Raw genomic sequence first — 18,444 nt, 5'->3', positions numbered from 1 at the left:
ATGGGTGTGCATGATGTATCACAAAGGTGGGATGTGAAATGGGTAGCTGCAAAGGTTCTCATTGCTTTGATTCTTCTTGTCACAGTCTCCGCTGAGAACACCACCTCAGAGTCAAATCACACTCTAGACGTTGATAGCAATCTTCATTACCCCCACACTTGGCCGGTAAGAGAGTTCACAAACACCCTGCTAGCAACTTTCATACCAAAATAAGCTGTCATAAGATTTTGTGTCAATTTCAAATTATCACTCACTACAGTAATAACTTTATTCGGGGCAGTGCATGTGGATTAGTATTTTTATGTCAAGAACGTTGAATTGGAATTAACTTTGTGTTGTTTTTAACTTTTGTGTTGTGTGCAGAGTATGAAATTTGGATGGAAAATAATAGTAGGAAGCATAGTTGGATTCCTAGGATCAGCATTTGGGAATGTTGGAGGTGTTGGTGGAGGTGGCATCTTTGTGCCCATGCTTACCCTCATTATTGGATTTGATACAAAATCAGCAATAGCAATATCAAAATGTAAGAACTACCATTGTGTCCCCTTCCTTTATAATTAGATATTAAAACATTTTCACGAAATTCCGACTATCTGTTCATATTATTAGTTAACATCACATTTTAAGTACTTGTGATTCCATTACGGTTTTGTTTAAAAAGACTTCTGCATGATTTACCACCAAAAAAGTGTTTTCACATTAATTTTTCATTCAGATATGATGATCTTGATAATGTCAATACACTTCAGGTCGGACCAAACAATCCTTATAAAATGTATATTTATCACATGATTTAAATGTTAATATGCATAAACTATCCAGGACTCTTGACCTCTAAACCACAGAGGCGTTCTGAATATCAAAATCACCTGAAAATGGCCAAATTCCTCTTTTAATAAATAGCTATTCATCTTATCTGCTCTGTACTTGTGGCTATTTTTACCTATTTTTTGAATACTATTCTTTTGAAACTTACATGGATGGAAAATAATTGTTTGTTTCCATACTTTTGGTGAAGGCATGATTACTGGCGGAGCAACAGCAACTGTTTTCTACAATTTGAGGCAAAGACACCCCACACTTGATTTGCCTGTGATTGATTATGACTTAGCACTTCTCTTCACACCAATGTTGATGCTTGGAATCAGTATTGGAGTTGCTTTCAATCTCATTTTTCCTGAGTGGATGCTAACAGTTTTGCTAATAATACTTTTTGTGGGTAAGAATCACTGAACAAAATTGAGACACTATTGATTTTCTGAATTAATTTCTTTCATCTGATGTGATCTGAATGTCAAACAGGGCTTTCAATTAAATGCTTCTTTAAGGGTGTTGAGACATGGAAGAAAGAAACCATTATGAAGAAGGTAATTAATTGCTCCATTAAATACCCTCTTTTGTATTTTAAATTTCTTTCAAGTTTTGTATTCTGATTCTTGAGCATGCATCCATGTTATGATTCCAGGAAGCTAAGAAGAAGAATTCGCGGATTGGTGGTAAGTGGTTTGATATTATTTGTATTCTACCTTTCTGTATATATAAGTGTTTATCACACATGACATGCTATTTTTGAATCTAATCAGACATTGCAACTCCTGAAGATGCTGCACATTATATTCAGACAGAAGACCCTGCAAAAGAAGATACTAAAGAGCCAAGGAAAAAGGTAGTATAAAATACTGAACGCTATTGATTCCAAATAAATGTGCGACATCTATTCTTTCAAATAAAATCTGAAATTGTGATGCAGGTTTCCATAGTTGAGAACATTCGTTGGACGGAACTTGGACATCTTTTCACTGTCTGGTTCATGATACTTACTTTAGAGATTGGAAAAGTTGGTACCGATGAGCTTTTGCACTCAAAAATTGATTTTTTTCATTTCTTGCATTGGGGTCATTGATCAGCATAATATGATGATAATATATGCCTCTTTTTTGGAACAGAATTACGCAACAATTTGCTCTAAAGTGTATTGGGCCGTGAATCTACTCCAGGTACGAACTACTATAGGAGAATTCAATTTCTGGAAACTGTAGTTGTCATCTTATATTTTTGAACTCTCCTTAATGAAGCCAATATGGCCTCATAGTTGTTCATATATTTTTGGTTGTAGGACCTATGAAACCCTCAGTGTCATTATCATGGTGAATATTGAATTCACTTGTTTATTTATTCTGGTCATTTAGGTCCCCATAGCTGTAGGAATGAGTTCATACCAGGCCATGAGACTATACAAAGGGCAGAGAGTGATAGCATCAAAGGGAGATCAACAACCAAAATGGGGAGTGTGGCAGTTAATTCTATTTTGTGGTTGTGGAACACTTGCCGGGACAGTTGCTGGTTTGTTAGGCCTTGGTGGAGGATTCATCTTGGCACCCCTTTTCCTTGGATTAGGAATCCCTCCTCAGGTACCTTTCATTCTTCTTTCTGTCATCAAGTCTCTCTATGTACATTTTTCATGGAAACCACTCTGATTGGGTAATTTTTTTCACAAAGGTTGCAAGTGCTACATCCATTTTGGCAATGGCCTTTTCTGCATCTATGGCTGCTTTGGAATATTACCTTCTCAAACGTTTCCCTGTTCGTTACGGTAAGTATGCATGAATTAATGAAGAATGTGGTAGATGAGGAGTAATTTTGCTTAGTTCCAAGAGCATGCACCTAGTAGTAGATAATTTTAATGGACTAATAGCCTAATGAAGCAAAAACTTGTGATATGGTATGGGAATTTGATGTTAAAGTTTGGATATGGTGTTGCAGCCCTTTACTTGGTAGCTGTAGCCACTGCTGCTTCACTTGTTGGACAGCATTTGGTGAGAAAGATGGTTGCCGTACTGGGAAGAGCATCTGTGATCATTTTCATCCTAACCTTCACACTTTGTGTTAGTGCAGTTTTACTAGGTAAGTGTAAGATGGTTTTACTTGCAGAGTGTAGTTTTATGAGCCAAATGTAAAATGCTTTTATGTGATCACAGGTGGATCTGGAGTTGCACACATGATTCAAAAGATTGAACATAAGGAGTACATGGGATTTGGAAACATTTGCACGTACAAGGTTAAACATTAAGGCATAACATTCAAGGGCAGGGCTCCTTAATGCAGTTTTGTATTGTCTTTTGTTGCATTAGTGCCACATTTTTGTATTTTTATGTTGGTGTATGTATACTTTAATTCACTTGAAATACGAAAATTCATTGTATTACTTTTCAAATTTCAACAATTAATCCTACAGAAATATTTTGCATTCACATTTCCTTAGGAAGCCAAGGCTTAGGCCACAATATTGGTTTTCTCTATATTTATGTATGTGTTTCATTTCTTTATCTTTAAAGTTGAATCGAAGCAATCTTTGATTTCTGTATGTTTAAGAGCCTCCATGTGATTAATATCTCATCTCATCCTTCACTGGGTTTAATTTCTTAGAATTGTATGTTTTTAAATGAAATATAAATTCCCCGAAATTGAAAACAATAAAACAAAAAACGGTATGAAAAAGCTATAAAAAAAATTGCATGCGAGGTTATTCGTATATGATTATTGTGGCAAATTCCACCCCCACCAACACCTCCAACATTCCCAAATGCTGATCCTAGGAATCCAACTATGCTTCCTACTATTATTCTCCATCCAAATATCATACTTCTCACACAACCCAAAAATAAAATGGCACTCCAACGCTCAAGTCAGTTAGGGTGTCGGCACTCGAGTGTCAGAGTATTGTAGATAATGATTATCTAGTTCTTGGAATTTGTGCTATTTATATTACCTTAATGGGTCTTTGTTGGTGGACCAAATTAGGAGGTTGGTTTATGTTTAGGGTTGTGTTAAACAATTTTTAATTGTAGATAACTCTGCTGACTTGGTCACTGAAACAAGTCTAGAAGTGGCTTGATTCACCTTGTAATTCCAGAAAGAAGTGAATACAAAATACATTTCAATAAAAATGCTTCGAAAGGGTAGCAGTCCTCCCATCAGAGAAACCACAGAGGGTGTGAGGTACCACTTCTTTTCAGGAATAGTCTTTAGACGACAGGGATTATTCAGAGCTACCCAAAATAGTATTCTAAAATGCTTGCAAAAAACTAGTTTGGTAATCAGGACAAAATACAAGAATACCATAGGATAAGACAAAATTAGTTTTAGATGCTACCCAATACTACGAGGTGAATTAGAAAATTATATAAATCATTTCTGCAAATGATAATACAACCCTTTTGTTAGTATATAGTTTATATAATATATTATTATTATATATAGATATATCATATATATTCAAAACACAATAATATGTCATAATATATAATATAGTATTTCTAATGATTTTTTATATAGAATGAGAACAAGATATTTTGGATATTTCCATATATTATAACACCCCATTCAAAAAACAATACAAGTTCTTTGATCCAGCTTGCCAAAAATATTTTGTCACCTTTTGAGTAAACTTTTTTCTTTTGCAATTTTCGTCTTCAGGGGAAGCACAAATTAAGATTCTACACAGTTTTTTGAACGACCAGATTATCCATCAAACTATCTAGATTAAAGAACTAATTGTATTTTAGTTATTGAAAATAATAGTGAAAACAACAGAGCCTCAAATTCAAAAAAAACTAATAACAGCTTATGTTTGCACTCTGCCAAATGCTGAAAATCATTACTATCTCATATAGATTATAGATATTACAAAATCATAATATATATATATACTTGCAAACCTCACATATTATCATTTTAAGGTTGACTTAAAAACCTAAAACTGACTTTCTAAAATTGTATGACAACAGATCTAACAAGGTATTAAAGTATATTCTAGCACTATTAAATCACTAAAAGATTTTGATTTCCCTAATTCTATTTGAAAAGGAGTGAGGTCAGAAAATACCCACTTTCTAAAGCTAAGTCATATGAAATTCTTTCACCAAATTGTTTGTGTCTTTACTTGACAACTGTAGTGTAGGGAGATTATCAATGATTCTTGGTTTCAGAGAACTGGAGGGGTTGTGTTGTAACTGAAGTATAATAGAAACCTATGAGTAATGAACATAAATGAATAGATAGAATATACAAGACTCAGAATAAGAGCCTGCACAGCCCATACTAACAACATCCTACATAATCTAACCATAATACAAAGGAGGCTATTTTGGAAGAGGTGAAAGCTGTGTAAAAGAACTGGACATTAGAAGAGGTGGAGCTGCCAAATGGCACCCTTGAAAGGTACAAAGCTTGGTTAGATACCAATTGTAGCTGAAGCCTATGGTATTGACTACTTAGAGACATTGGCATCAGTAGCAAAGATCAACAAGGTACTTCTTATTGGAGATGATCTACCAGAGATAAATGGATTGAAGAATATGCTTTATGCAGAATTTGAGATAACCTATTTAGATGGAGATTCAAAAAACGGAATGAGGTTGGTTGGAGTAGCCGAAGCAAAGAATATAGAGCCCACAATCAACTGTAACATCATACGACTAAACATTTACAAATTCATAAAGATTTCATACTTTGAATTTCTAATAAGCAAGCTAGACGTGATAGATATCCATACTTCAACTTTGAATTACTCCCTGCATTCCCTTTCTTCTGTCTTTTTAAGGCTTTTACATAAAACCCAGAAACACAATAAATCTTTTCATCTAATAAAATAGTTATGAGGTTTCTTGTTTTACCCTTTTCATTTTACCTTCACAATAAATTCATGAGTAAATTAATTAAATACTGGGTCAAAATAAGAAAATATTTGACAGAAAAGTAATTAATCATATCTTCAACTTTGAAAATAACAGATAAACAGAAACACATTTTCCAAATCACACTCAAAGAAAACTTATCATTTCAAATTTATTATCCAAAGAAAACTTTGATCTTCAAAGAACGAACTTGTATACATAGCATTGATCTCAGGAACCACAATTGAAAAAAAAAAAAACTCACTCAATCTACAATCTACGTTAAACCAACCTAAGACGAAAGAAAGGAGAAAGAAAAGTAACAAGAGTCCACTGAGATTTGATTCCTAATAGACTCTAAATCGTTTTTGAGAGCGTGCAGAACGGAGGACGCGAGAACCGTGTTGATCTTCTCGAACACGTCCCCTGACATGGGAGACAACTTCACCGTTTGGGCTACCGGGAGCGACTTGTTGATGTGGGCGAGAAGGTCTGGAACATTGAGCGATAGTAGCTCGCTGACGTCGCAGCAGAACCTGGTTCCAGAGGTCGCAGCAGGACCTGTAGGAACGGAATTGAACCCGTAGTGTAGGCTGGATTGATTGCCAAAGCAGGCGAAGGAGTTGGTAATCGGTTCGCAACCACCGCTCCCTTTCATCTCTAGCAATTTCGATCGGTTTCATGGTCAAGTGTTCGATGAGCCCCTGACCGAAGAACCAGAGGTAGACGTAGGCCTCCCAGGCGAGGAAGTTTTGGCCGTCGAATTTGACGGGACTTACGACGGAAGTGGTGGGATAGGGGAAGGGTGTGGTTTTAGTGGTGGAGGTATCAGAATCATATGCAGAAGGAGAACAAGAAGAAGAGCCAGAGCAAGAAGAATCATATGACATTTTTTCATGACTTTTTATAAATTTAATTTTTAATTTTCAATTTTTAATTTTTAATTTTTAATTTTCAATTTTTAATTTTTAATTTTCAATTTTTAATTTTCAAATTTTTTTTTATTTCAATTTTATAAATATTTAAATTCACTATAATTTTATATATATTTAAAAGTGGAAATAATGTTATCAGAGGAAAAAAAAAAGTGTGTTATTTGAGAGAAAAAGTCTCATGCTTATGTGTACTTTTTTCTATTTGCTATCTATCTATCTATCTTCACACCTCGCAAAGAACCTTCAAACACCTCATCCTGCAAATTAGCGTCTTCAAATTCTAACACATTTGCGGATCCAAACACAAGTGATCTTGCAACTCTGTCTTCGCCAATAATGTTTTTGCTTAAACAAACACAACGTGTTCTCGTTGGCTCGTAGTTGGTCGAAATCTGGGTGAACTCCTAGTGGTCTGATAAGTGCCAATGTGTAGTTTTTATGATTGAGAAAATTGAACACTTTGGAACTTAATTGTTGCTTAATGTAAGAAAATTACCCTAATCTAAGAATTATTGAATCTGATTATATATTTTTTGAACCAAGAAATAAATGAAGAAATTTAATCTCAATTTTTGTGTAAATTGCAGATGAATATGAAGCATTGAAAGAATGTATTCAAGCTGGCATTGAAAGAAAAAAAAGTAAAAACTTAATTGGATCACAAGAAGATTTAGCTCAAGCTAGAGGATTTAGCTCAAGCTAAAACTGTCTAGAGTTGATTAAAGGTGCAGTACTGATCTAGCTCAGGCTAGAATCGCTGGCTCAAGCTAAAAATGCACTGCAAGATCTAGCTTAAGCTAAAACGGGCTAGCTTGAGCTAAAGTTGATTATATAAATTCTGAAACATATCTCAAAACCAGCAGTGGGAAACAAATTAGGTTTTTATAGAGAGAGACTAATGAGAGAAAGAGAAGAACTTGCTCAGATAAACCCTTCTTATGCAATCCAGATCAAGAATGAAGATTGGAGGAGCTGTCATGAGTGGCTAAGTCTTTCTAACTTGGGATTGAATGTAATTTATCTTGATCAAATGTATTCTTGGTGATATATATATATATATATATATATATATATTTATATATATAAATATATATATATATATATATAATTCTCTTTTCTACTTGTTCTTGGTATTTTCGTTTTATGCTTATTTCTTGATTTTGTCTGATCAATAGAGTCTTGATTTTGATCCTTAAATTTAACTGGAAAGTACCTTTAAGGATTTGAAATAAACGAAAATACTTGATAACTTGTAATGCTAGGAAAAGATTCCAGGTTATTGATTGCATTATAATTTTGTTCCTAAAGCTGGATGATTTGTTAAATATCTGAGGAATCAGTGTTTGAGAAATTATCTTATGAATTTCATCTGTGAGGAATCAAGATGAATGACTTTAAATTAAGCATTAAGAATAAGTAGTTTTGAGTATTATATATTGTATTATTCAAAATATAGATGATTGAGATAAACGCAATTCAATCCCAAGTATCTTTCTCTATAATTGATAAGTTAGTTTTGTATTTGGTTGAATCAAACCCTACATCTCTTAGTTACTTGTGAAATCTTTAATTTGGTAATGAACAAGTTCTCAACAATCAAAATTATTGTCTATACTTGATGAGTTTTAAAACAGAACATCTTAATTAGAATTGTTCCCTGGGTTCGACATTCGTACTTTAAAGAGTACTATATTACAATTGATTCGGTACACTTGCCGAGAAAAATCAACAAGTTTCTTTTATCTCCTTTCAAGCTGTGGTGATTCAACCTTCAAGGAACAAGAAACCCCTCCTGCACAAAATACTTTGACGCTCAAGTTAGTAAGAACATAAAATTTTGTGTATCTAGTGAATATAGTCCTAAGATTTGAGTTGAGATATTCCCGGTAAGTGGTCATCTATTTATAAACTTTCATGGGCTTGGATCTTTGACACTAGTTTCTCCAGGTTTTAATAAGAGATATTGTGCAAGTAAATTAGAGCATTTATGTGATATATGTTGGTTATTAATTCAGATTTTATTACCCTTAAACTATTTTAATGTTATATTGCATTAATGGTCAATTTACAGACATGTTAGTATTCTTCCAGTAATTGTAATTATTATATATATGATTGAGTGAATCAAAATGAATAAGATCAGTTTTGCAATTTTGTGCAATTACGTTCAATCAGTTGCTACAACCTTTGGCCTTCTCTTATTTCCTTCAATTAGTTCCTTCAACTGGTATCAAGAGCTAGTTTGCTATCATGAACTCTACCCAATTATCAGTCTCTATCCTTGATGGAAAAAATTACAATCGGTGGTGTGTGCAAATGAGAGTTTTGTTTGATTATCATGAGTTATAGGATGTCGTTGAAAGTGGAGTGTCTGCATTAGCTGCTAATGCAACTGAGGCACAACGAGTAGCGCATCGTGACCAGAAGAAGAAGGACAATAAGGCTTTGTATCTCATTCATCAAGGGATGAATGACGAGACGTTTGAGCAGATAGAAGGAGCAACAACTGTCAGTGAGGCTTGGACAATTTTGTCAACCAATTATAAAGGTGACGATAAGATCAAGAGGGTGCGTCTTCAAACCCTAAGACGCCAATATGAACTGCTGCAGATAGAAACCACAAAGACTATTGATGTCTATATAAATAAATTTATTGCCTTGACAAATCAGATGAAGACCAATGGTGAAACAAATTCCGAGCAGGCAAAGGTGGAAAAGATTTTGAGGTCTTTAACTCCCAGATTTGAACATGTTGTTGCCACAATTGAAGAGGCCAATGACATTTCAAAAATGACAGTAAGGTTATTGTCTGGTTCTCTATGAGCGCATGAGCAGCGGATGAATGACAACAAGATTGAAAAACCAATTGAACAGGCTTTACAAGCACAAGCCTCAATTGGTAGCTCATATCATAAACATGATAGCTATTTCGGCAAAGGTCGTGGTGACCAGAATCATGGAGGCGCTTGGCACGGGGAACGTGGTCGCGGAGGACGAAGAGGCATTTATAATAAATCAAATGTTGAGTGTTATAATTGCCATAAACGTGGCCATTATGCAAATGAGTGCAGATCAAAAAGTGATAATCATGCTGCCAATTGTTCTCAAGAAGACAGTAATCACGTACAAGATGAAGAGGATCATACAGTACTAATGATAGCCACATCAAATGAAACCCCAAACAATCAGACTTGGTATTTGGATACAGGTTGCACAAATCATATGTGTGGTCAGAAGGAGTTGTTTGCAGATTTGGATGACTCATTTCGCATAAAAGTGAAATTTGGTGATGGAAGGTTCGTTCCAGTGACTGGAAAAGGGCGAATTCTTATCACATTGAAGAATGGTGATCACAGGTACATCTATGATGTTTTCTATGTACCTGATATGAAAAGTAATTTGTTGAGTATGGGACAACTGGCTGAGAAGGGTTATGAGATACACATAGTTGAAAATAAATTATCAATTTTTGATAAAAAAAAAGGTAATTTGATTCTTAAAGCATTTTTATCAAAAAACCGCATGTTTCCAGTAGATATTCAAATGGGTGATTTCAAGTGCTTGAATGCAATAGTGAATAATGAATCGTGGTTATGGCATTTACGCTTTGAGCACTTAAATTTTCAGAGTTTGGAAAATCTTTCTAAAAGAAATTTAGTGAATGGTTTACCCCATATTCATCACCTTGATCAATTGTGTGAGGCTTGCATTTTTTGGAAAGAATAACAGGACACCATTTGTTAAGGAGCCTTGGCGTGCAAAATTTCCTTTGCAGCTTGTTCATACAGATGTTTGTGGCCCGATAAACATATCATCAGTTGGAGGTAATAACTATTTTTTAACCTTTATTGATGATTTTTCAAGGAAAACCTGGATTTATGTATTGAAAAGCAAGGATGAGGTATTTCACTGGTTTAAAATATTTAAAGCATTTGTTGAAAGAGAGAGTGGCAGAAAAATTAAGATGGTGCGTAGTGATGGAGGAGGTGAGTACAAGTCTAATGAATTCAAGAGACACTATGAAGAACTTGGGTTGCAACATATCTAATGAAACAAAAGTACACATAAACATGAGACTTTTTCTCTCAAATAACACACTTTTTTTTTCCTCTGATAAAAGTAGGAATAAACTAATTATAATCAATTAAATTATTCAGAATATTAGAGAAAAAACAAAAAAAAATAATATTTATTTGTAGCACTTAATGTTGGAGAAAATTCAAACTTTAATAAATAAATAATGTTAGTTAGTTAAGATTTAAAAGATAACAATGACAAAAAATAATTTTAAATAGTGTAGCTAAGATTAAATAAAAAATATTTAGTTAGTTAAGATTTATTTTAGAATTTACACAAAGATTTAAAGATAAAAATTTAATTTATTCATTTATTATGCAAGAAAAAAACATATCAAGAAAAAGAAAAACAAATGGAAAATTTATGGTTAAAGAAAGTGTATCTAAATATTGTTATTATTTGGTTTGTAAATTTTTTTCCCTAAATAAATCAAGAAATATAGATTTTCCGTATTTATAATCTGATATTGATGTATGTATATACGTATGTGTATATTTTGCTATATATATATATATATATAGAGAGAGAGAGAGAGAGAGAGAGAGAGTGCATGCATGTGTGAGAGCAGTCTTAGTGTTTCTTTATTGGAATCTGAATAGATGGCTTCTTCGTGTTCTTCTTGTTCTGCTCGTTCTGGCTCTTCTTCATGTTCTTCTTGTTCTGCTTGTTCTGGCTCTTCTTCTTGTTCTCCTTCTGCATATGATTCTGATACCTCCACCACTAAAACCACACCCTTCCCCTATCCCACCACTTCCGTCGTAAGTCCCGTCAAATTCGACGGCCAAAACTTCCTCGCCTGGGAGGCCTACGTCTACCTCTGGTTCTTCGGTCAGGGGCTCATTGAACACTTGACCATGAAACCGATCGAAATTGCTAGAGATGAAAGGGAGCGGTGGTTGCGAACCGATTACCAACTCCTTCGCCTGCTTTGGCAATCAATCCAGCCTACACTACGGGTTCAATTCCGTTCCTACAGGTCCTGCTGCGACCTCTGGAACCAGGTTCTGCTGCGACGTCAGCGAGCTACTATCGCTCAATGTTCCAGACCTTCTCGCCCACATCAACAAGTCGCTCCCGGTAGCCCAAACGGTGAAGTTGTCTCCCATGTCAGGGGACGTGTTCGAGAAGATCAACACGGTTCTCGCGTCCTCCGTTCTGCACGCTCTCAAAAACGATTTAGAGTCTATTAGGAATCAAATCTCAGTGGACTCTTGTTACTTTTCTTTCTCCTTTCTTTCGTCTTAGGTTGGTTTAACGTAGATTGTAGATTGAGTGAGTTTTTTTTTTTTTCAATTGTGGTTCCTGAGATCAATGCTATGTATACAAGTTCGTTCTTTGAAGATCAAAGTTTTCTTTGGATAATAAATTTGAAATGATAAGTTTTCTTTGAGTGTGATTTGGAAAATGTGTTTCTGTTTATCTGTTATTTTCAAAGTTGAAGATATGATTAATTACTTTTCTGTCAAATATTTTCTTATTTTGACCCAGTATTTAATTAATTTACTCATGAATTTATTGTGAAGGTAAAATGAAAAGGGTAAAACAAGAAACCTCATAACTATTTTATTAGATGAAAAGATTTATTGTGTTTCTGGGTTTTATGTAAAAGCCTTAAAAAGACAGAAGAAAGGGAATGCAGGGAGTAATTCAAAGTTGAAGTATGGATATCTATCACGTCTAGCTTGCTTATTAGAAATTCAAAGTATGAAATCTTTATGAATTTGTAAATGTTTAGTCGTATGATGTTACAGTTGATTGTGGGCTCTATATTCTTTGCTTCGGCTACTCCAACCAACCTCATTCCGTTTTTTGAATCTCCATCTAAATAGGTTATCTCAAATTCTGCATAAAGCATATTCTTCAATCCATTTATCTCTGGTAGATCATCTCCAATAAGAAGTACCTTGTTGATCTTTGCTACTGATGCCAATGTCTCTAAGTAGTCAATACCATAGGCTTCAGCTACAATTGGTATCTAACCAAGCTTTGTACCTTTCAAGGGTGCCATTTGGCAGCTCCACCTCTTCTAATGTCCAGTTCTTTTACACAGCTTTCACCTCTTCCAAAATAGCCTCCTTTGTATTATGGTTAGATTATGTAGGATGTTGTTAGTATGGGCTGTGCAGGCTCTTATTCTGAGTCTTGTATATTCTATCTATTCATTTATGTTCATTACTCATAGGTTTCTATTATACTTCAGTTACAACACAACCCCTCCAGTTCTCTGAAACCAAGAATCATTGATAATCTCCCTACACTACAGTTGTCAAGTAAAGACACAAACAATTTGGTGAAAGAATTTCATATGACTTAGCTTTAGAAAGTGGGTATTTTCTGACCTCACTCCTTTTCAAATAGAATTAGGGAAATCAAAATCTTTTAGTGATTTAATAGTGCTAGAATATACTTTAATACCTTGTTAGATCTGTTGTCATACAATTTTAGAAAGTCAGTTTTAGGTTTTTAAGTCAACCTTAAAATGATAATATGTGAGGTTTGCAAGTATATATATATATTATGATTTTGTAATATCTATAATCTATATGAGATAGTAATGATTTTCAGCATTTGGCAGAGTGCAAACATAAGCTGTTATTAGTTTTTTTTGAATTTGAGGCTCTGTTGTTTTCACTATTATTTTCAATAACTAAAATACAATTAGTTCTTTAATCTAGATAGTTTGATGGATAATCTGGTCGTTCAAAAAACTGTGTAGAATCTTAATTTGTGCTTCCCCTGAAGACGAAAATTGCAAAAGAAAAAAGTTTACTCAAAAGGTGACAAAATATTTTTGGCAAGCTGGATCAAAGAACTTGTATTGTTTTTTGAATGGGGTGTTATAATATATGGAAATATCCAAAATATCTTGTTCTCATTCTATATAAAAAATCATTAGAAATACTATATTATATATTATGACATATTATTGTGTTTTGAATATATATGATATATCTATATATAATAATAATATATTATATAAACTATATACTAACAAAAGGGTTGTATTATCATTTGCAGAAATGATTTATATAATTTTCTAATTCACCTCGTAGTATTGGGTAGCATCTAAAACTAATTTTGTCTTATCCTATGGTATTCTTGTATTTTGTCCTGATTACCAAACTAGTTTTTTGCAAGCATTTTAGAATACTATTTTGGGTAGCTCTGAATAATCCCTGTCGTCTAAAGACTATTCCTGAAAAGAAGTGGTACCTCACACCCTCTGTGGTTTCTCTGATGGGAGGACTGCTACCCTTTCGAAGCATTTTTATTGAAATGTATTTTGTATTCACTTCTTTCTGGAATTACAAGGTGAATCAAGCCACTTCTAGACTTGTTTCAGTGACCAAGTCAGCAGAGTTATCTACAATTAAAAATTGTTTAACACAACCCTAAACATAAACCAACCTCCTAATTTGGTCCACCAACAAAGACCCATTAAGGTAATATAAATAGCACAAATTCCAAGAACTAGATAATCATTATCTACAATACTCTGACACTCGAGTGCCGACACCCTAACTGACTTGAGCGTTGGAGTGCCATTTTATTTTTGGGTTGTGTGAGAAGTATGATATTTGGATGGAGAATAATAGTAGGAAGCATAGTTGGATTCCTAGGATCAGCATTTGGGAATGTTGGAGGTGTTGGTGGGGGTGGAATTTGCCACAATAATCATATACGAATAACCTCGCATGCAATTTTTTTTATAGCTTTTTCATACCGTTTTTTGTTTTATTGTTTTCAATTTCGGGGAATTTATATTTCATTTAAAAACATACAATTCTAAGAAATTAAACCCAGTGAAGGATGAGATGAGATATTAATCACATGGAGGCTCTTAAACATACAGAAATCAAAGATTGCTTCGATTCAACTTTAAAGATAAAGAAATGAAACACATACATAAATATAGAGAAAACCAATATTGTGGCCTAAGCCTTGGCTTCCTAAGGAAATGTGAATGCAAAATATTTCTGTAGGATTAATTGTTGAAATTTGAAAAGTAATACAATGAATTTTCGTATTTCAAGTGAATTAAAGTATACATACACCAACATAAAAATACAAAAATGTGGCACTAATGCAACAAAAGACAATACAAAACTGCATTAAGGAGCCCTGCCCTTGAATGTTATGCCTTAATGTTTAACCTTGTACGTGCAAATGTTTCCAAATCCCATGTACTCCTTATGTTCAATCTTTTGAATCATGTGTGCAACTCCAGATCCACCTGTGATCACATAAAAGCATTTTACATTTGGCTCATAAAACTACACTCTGCAAGTAAAACCATCTTACACTTACCTAGTAAAACTGCACTAACACAAAGTGTGAAGGTTAGGATGAAAATGATCACAGATGCTCTTCCCAGTACGGCAACCATCTTTCTCACCAAATGCTGTCCAACAAGTGAAGCAGCAGTGGCTACAGCTACCAAGTAAAGGGCTGCAACACCATATCCAAACTTTAACATCAAATTCCCATACCATATCACAAGTTTTTGCTTCATTAGGCTATTAGTCCATTAAAATTATCTACTACTAGGTGCATGCTCTTGGAACTAAGCAAAATTACTCCTCATCTACCACATTCTTCATTAATTCATGCATACTTACCGTAACGAACAGGGAAACGTTTGAGAAGGTAATATTCCAAAGCAGCCATAGATGCAGAAAAGGCCATTGCCAAAATGGATGTAGCACTTGCAACCTTTGTGAAAAAAATTACCCAATCAGAGTGGTTTCCATGAAAAATGTACATAGAGAGACTTGATGACAGAAAGAAGAATGAAAGGTACCTGAGGAGGGATTCCTAATCCAAGGAAAAGGGGTGCCAAGATGAATCCTCCACCAAGGCCTAACAAACCAGCAACTGTCCCGGCAAGTGTTCCACAACCACAAAATAGAATTAACTGCCACACTCCCCATTTTGGTTGTTGATCTCCCTTTGATGCTATCACTCTCTGCCCTTTGTATAGTCTCATGGCCTGGTATGAACTCATTCCTACAGCTATGGGGACCTAAATGACCAGAATAAATAAACAAGTGAATTCAATATTCACCATGATAATGACACTGAGGGTTTCATAGGTCCTACAACCAAAAATATATGAACAACTATGAGGCCATATTGGCTTCATTAAGGAGAGTTCAAAAATATAAGATGACAACTACAGTTTCCAGAAATTGAATTCTCCTATAGTAGTTCGTACCTGGAGTAGATTCACGGCCCAATACACTTTAGAGCAAATTGTTGCGTAATTCTGTTCCAAAAAAGAGGCATATATTATCATCATATTATGCTGATCAATGACCCCAATGCAAGAAATGAAAAAAATCAATTTTTGAGTGCAAAAGCTCATCGGTACCAACTTTTCCAATCTCTAAAGTAAGTATCATGAACCAGACAGTGAAAAGATGTCCAAGTTCCGTCCAACGAATGTTCTCAACTATGGAAACCTGCATCACAATTTCAGATTTTATTTGAAAGAATAGATGTCGCACATTTATTTGGAATCAATAGCGTTCAGTATTTTATACTACCTTTTTCCTTGGCTCTTTAGTATCTTCTTTTGCAGGGTCTTCTGTCTGAATATAATGTGCAGCATCTTCAGGAGTTGCAATGTCTGATTAGATTCAAAAATAGCATGTCATGTGTGATAAACACTTATATATACAGAAAGGTAGAATACAAATAATATCAAACCACTTACCACCAATCCGCGAATTCTTCTTCTTAGCTTCCTGGAATCATAACATGGATGCATGCTCAAGAATCAGAATACAAAACTTGAAAGAAATTTAAAATACAAAAGAGGGTATTTAATGGAGCAATTAATTACCTTCTTCATAATGGTTTCTTTCTTCCATGTCTCAACACCCTTAAAGAAGCATTTAATTGAAAGCCCTGTTTGACATTCAGATCACATCAGATGAAAGAAATTAATTCAGAAAATCAATAGTGTCTCAATTTTGTTCAGTGATTCTTACCCACAAAAAGTATTATTAGCAAAACTGTTAGCATCCACTCAGGAAAAATGAGATTGAAAGCAACTCCAATACTGATTCCAAGCATCAACATTGGTGTGAAGAGAAGTGCTAAGTCATAATCAATCACAGGCAAATCAAGTGTGGGGTGTCTTTGCCTCAAATTGTAGAAAACAGTTGCTGTTGCTCCGCCAGTAATCATGCCTTCACCAAAAGTATGGAAACAAACAATTATTTTCCATCCATGTAAGTTTCAAAAGAATAGTATTCAAAAAATAGGTAAAAATAGCCACAAGTACAGAGCAGATAAGATGAATAGCTATTTATTAAAAGAGGAATTTGGCCATTTTCAGGTGATTTTGATATTCAGAACGCCTCTGTGGTTTAGAGGTCAAGAGTCCTGGATAGTTTATGCATATTAACATTTAAATCATGTGATAAATATACATTTTATAAGGATTGTTTGGTCCGACCTGAAGTGTATTGACATTATCAAGATCATCATATCTGAATGAAAAATTAATGTGAAAACACTTTTTTGGTGGTAAATCATGCAGAAGTCTTTTTAAACAAAACCGTAATGGAATCACAAGTACTTAAAATGTGATGTTAACTAATAATATGAACAGATAGTCGGAATTTCGTGAAAATGTTTTAATATCTAATTATAAAGGAAGGGGACACAATGGTAGTTCTTACATTTTGATATTGCTATTGCTGATTTTGTATCAAATCCAATAATGAGGGTAAGCATGGGCACAAAGATGCCACCTCCACCAACACCTCCAACATTCCCAAATGCTGATCCTAGGAATCCAACTATGCTTCCTACTATTATTTTCCATCCAAATTTCATACTCTGCACACAACACAAAAGTTAAAAACAACACAAAGTTAATTCCAATTCAACGTTCTTGACATAAAAATACTAATCCACATGCACTGCCCCGAATAAAGTTATTACTGTAGTGAGTGATAATTTGAAATTGACACAAAATCTTATGACAGCTTATTTTGGTATGAAAGTTGCTAGCAGGGTGTTTGTGAACTCTCTTACCGGCCAAGTGTGGGGGTAATGAAGATTGCTATCAACGTCTAGAGTGTGATTTGACTCTGAGGTGGTGTTCTCAGCGGAGACTGTGACAAGAAGAATCAAAGCAATGAGAACCTTTGCAGCTACCCATTTCACATCCCACCTTTGTGATACATCATGCACACCCATTATGTCTCTTTAGATACTCAGCTGTTTTCAAAATTCAAAATCTTAGTCCTTTTAGTACTATGATATGATATTCCTATGCTTGCTTAATTTGCCTCAAATGAGCAGCACCATAAGAGTTTATATAGATTTTTTCAAAATCTTCACTTCAAATAGGAACTTCCCTCGTTGATCATGTTATTTTAATTCAATCAAAATTTAGGTGCAAGAAAACAAATCTCAGGTCAGAATAATGCAGGCCTCTTTATGCTTTTATTGGTCTCTTGCTATCTCGTCTTTTATGCCTTGTGCTTCAATTTGTGTTAGAGATCCCAGATCGAGATTAGAGCCTTTCATTGTATATAAGTGGGTGCAAACCTCAATCCTATGAGCCGGTTTTATGGGGTTGAGTTAGGCTTAAAGTCCACTTCGTAATATGGTATCATTTCGAGCCTATCCTATGAGCCGGTTTTATGGGGTTGAGTTAGGCTTAAAGTCTACTTCGTAATAATTTGTGAAACCATGTTTAAATACTTGTGAATTTCCATTTTCTTTTTGGTTTGTATTAT

General features: G+C 34.4%; 2 protein-coding genes across 2 annotated transcripts; one reads left to right on the top strand and one right to left on the bottom strand.

Annotated features, from left to right (window-relative positions):
* Window positions 1-3,215, top strand: LOC137809781 (sulfite exporter TauE/SafE family protein 3-like). Its single transcript, XM_068610862.1, has 12 exons — window positions 1-165; window positions 364-523; window positions 1,019-1,219; window positions 1,303-1,367; window positions 1,466-1,496; window positions 1,584-1,666; window positions 1,751-1,837; window positions 1,947-1,997; window positions 2,190-2,411; window positions 2,500-2,593; window positions 2,764-2,904; window positions 2,979-3,215. The coding sequence occupies exons 1-12, from the start codon at window positions 1-3 to the stop codon at window positions 3,068-3,070; spliced, it is 1,392 nt and encodes a 463-aa protein (XP_068466963.1). The 3' UTR covers window positions 3,071-3,215.
* Window positions 3,216-14,684: 11,469 nt separating this feature from the next.
* Window positions 14,685-17,899, bottom strand: LOC137809780 (sulfite exporter TauE/SafE family protein 3-like). Its single transcript, XM_068610861.1, has 12 exons — window positions 17,735-17,899; window positions 17,377-17,536; window positions 16,681-16,881; window positions 16,533-16,597; window positions 16,404-16,434; window positions 16,234-16,316; window positions 16,063-16,149; window positions 15,903-15,953; window positions 15,489-15,710; window positions 15,307-15,400; window positions 14,996-15,136; window positions 14,685-14,921 (listed from the first exon to the last, which is right to left on the bottom strand). Exons 1-12 carry the CDS (start codon window positions 17,897-17,899, stop codon window positions 14,830-14,832), a joined length of 1,392 nt encoding a protein of 463 aa, XP_068466962.1. The 3' UTR covers window positions 14,685-14,829.
* Window positions 17,900-18,444: the final 545 nt, after the last annotated feature.

The sequence above is a fragment of the Phaseolus vulgaris genome, chromosome 2 (genome assembly GCF_000499845.2).
Source record: "Phaseolus vulgaris cultivar G19833 chromosome 2, P. vulgaris v2.0, whole genome shotgun sequence".
NCBI lineage: Eukaryota > Viridiplantae > Streptophyta > Magnoliopsida > Fabales > Fabaceae > Phaseolus > Phaseolus vulgaris.
This window is presented reverse-complemented; position numbering and strand designations above follow the sequence as displayed.

Bases quoted from the DNA above. Each gene is read 5' to 3' on its own strand.
- LOC137809781 (XM_068610862.1), top strand. From the start codon at position 1: ATGGGTGTGCATGATGTATCACAAAGGTGGGATGTGAAATGGGTAGCT. The intron at 1,368-1,465 runs GTAATTAATTGC...TTATGATTCCAG, and splicing joins AAGAAACCATTATGAAGAAG to GAAGCTAAGAAGAAGAATTC. The intron at 1,998-2,189 runs GTACGAACTACT...CTGGTCATTTAG, and splicing joins GGGCCGTGAATCTACTCCAG to GTCCCCATAGCTGTAGGAAT.
- LOC137809780 (XM_068610861.1), bottom strand. From the start codon at position 17,899: ATGGGTGTGCATGATGTATCACAAAGGTGGGATGTGAAATGGGTAGCT. The intron at 16,317-16,403 runs GTAAGTGGTTTG...GAATCTAATCAG, and splicing joins GAAGAATTCGCGGATTGGTG to ACATTGCAACTCCTGAAGAT. The intron at 15,711-15,902 runs GTACGAACTACT...CTGGTCATTTAG, and splicing joins GGGCCGTGAATCTACTCCAG to GTCCCCATAGCTGTAGGAAT.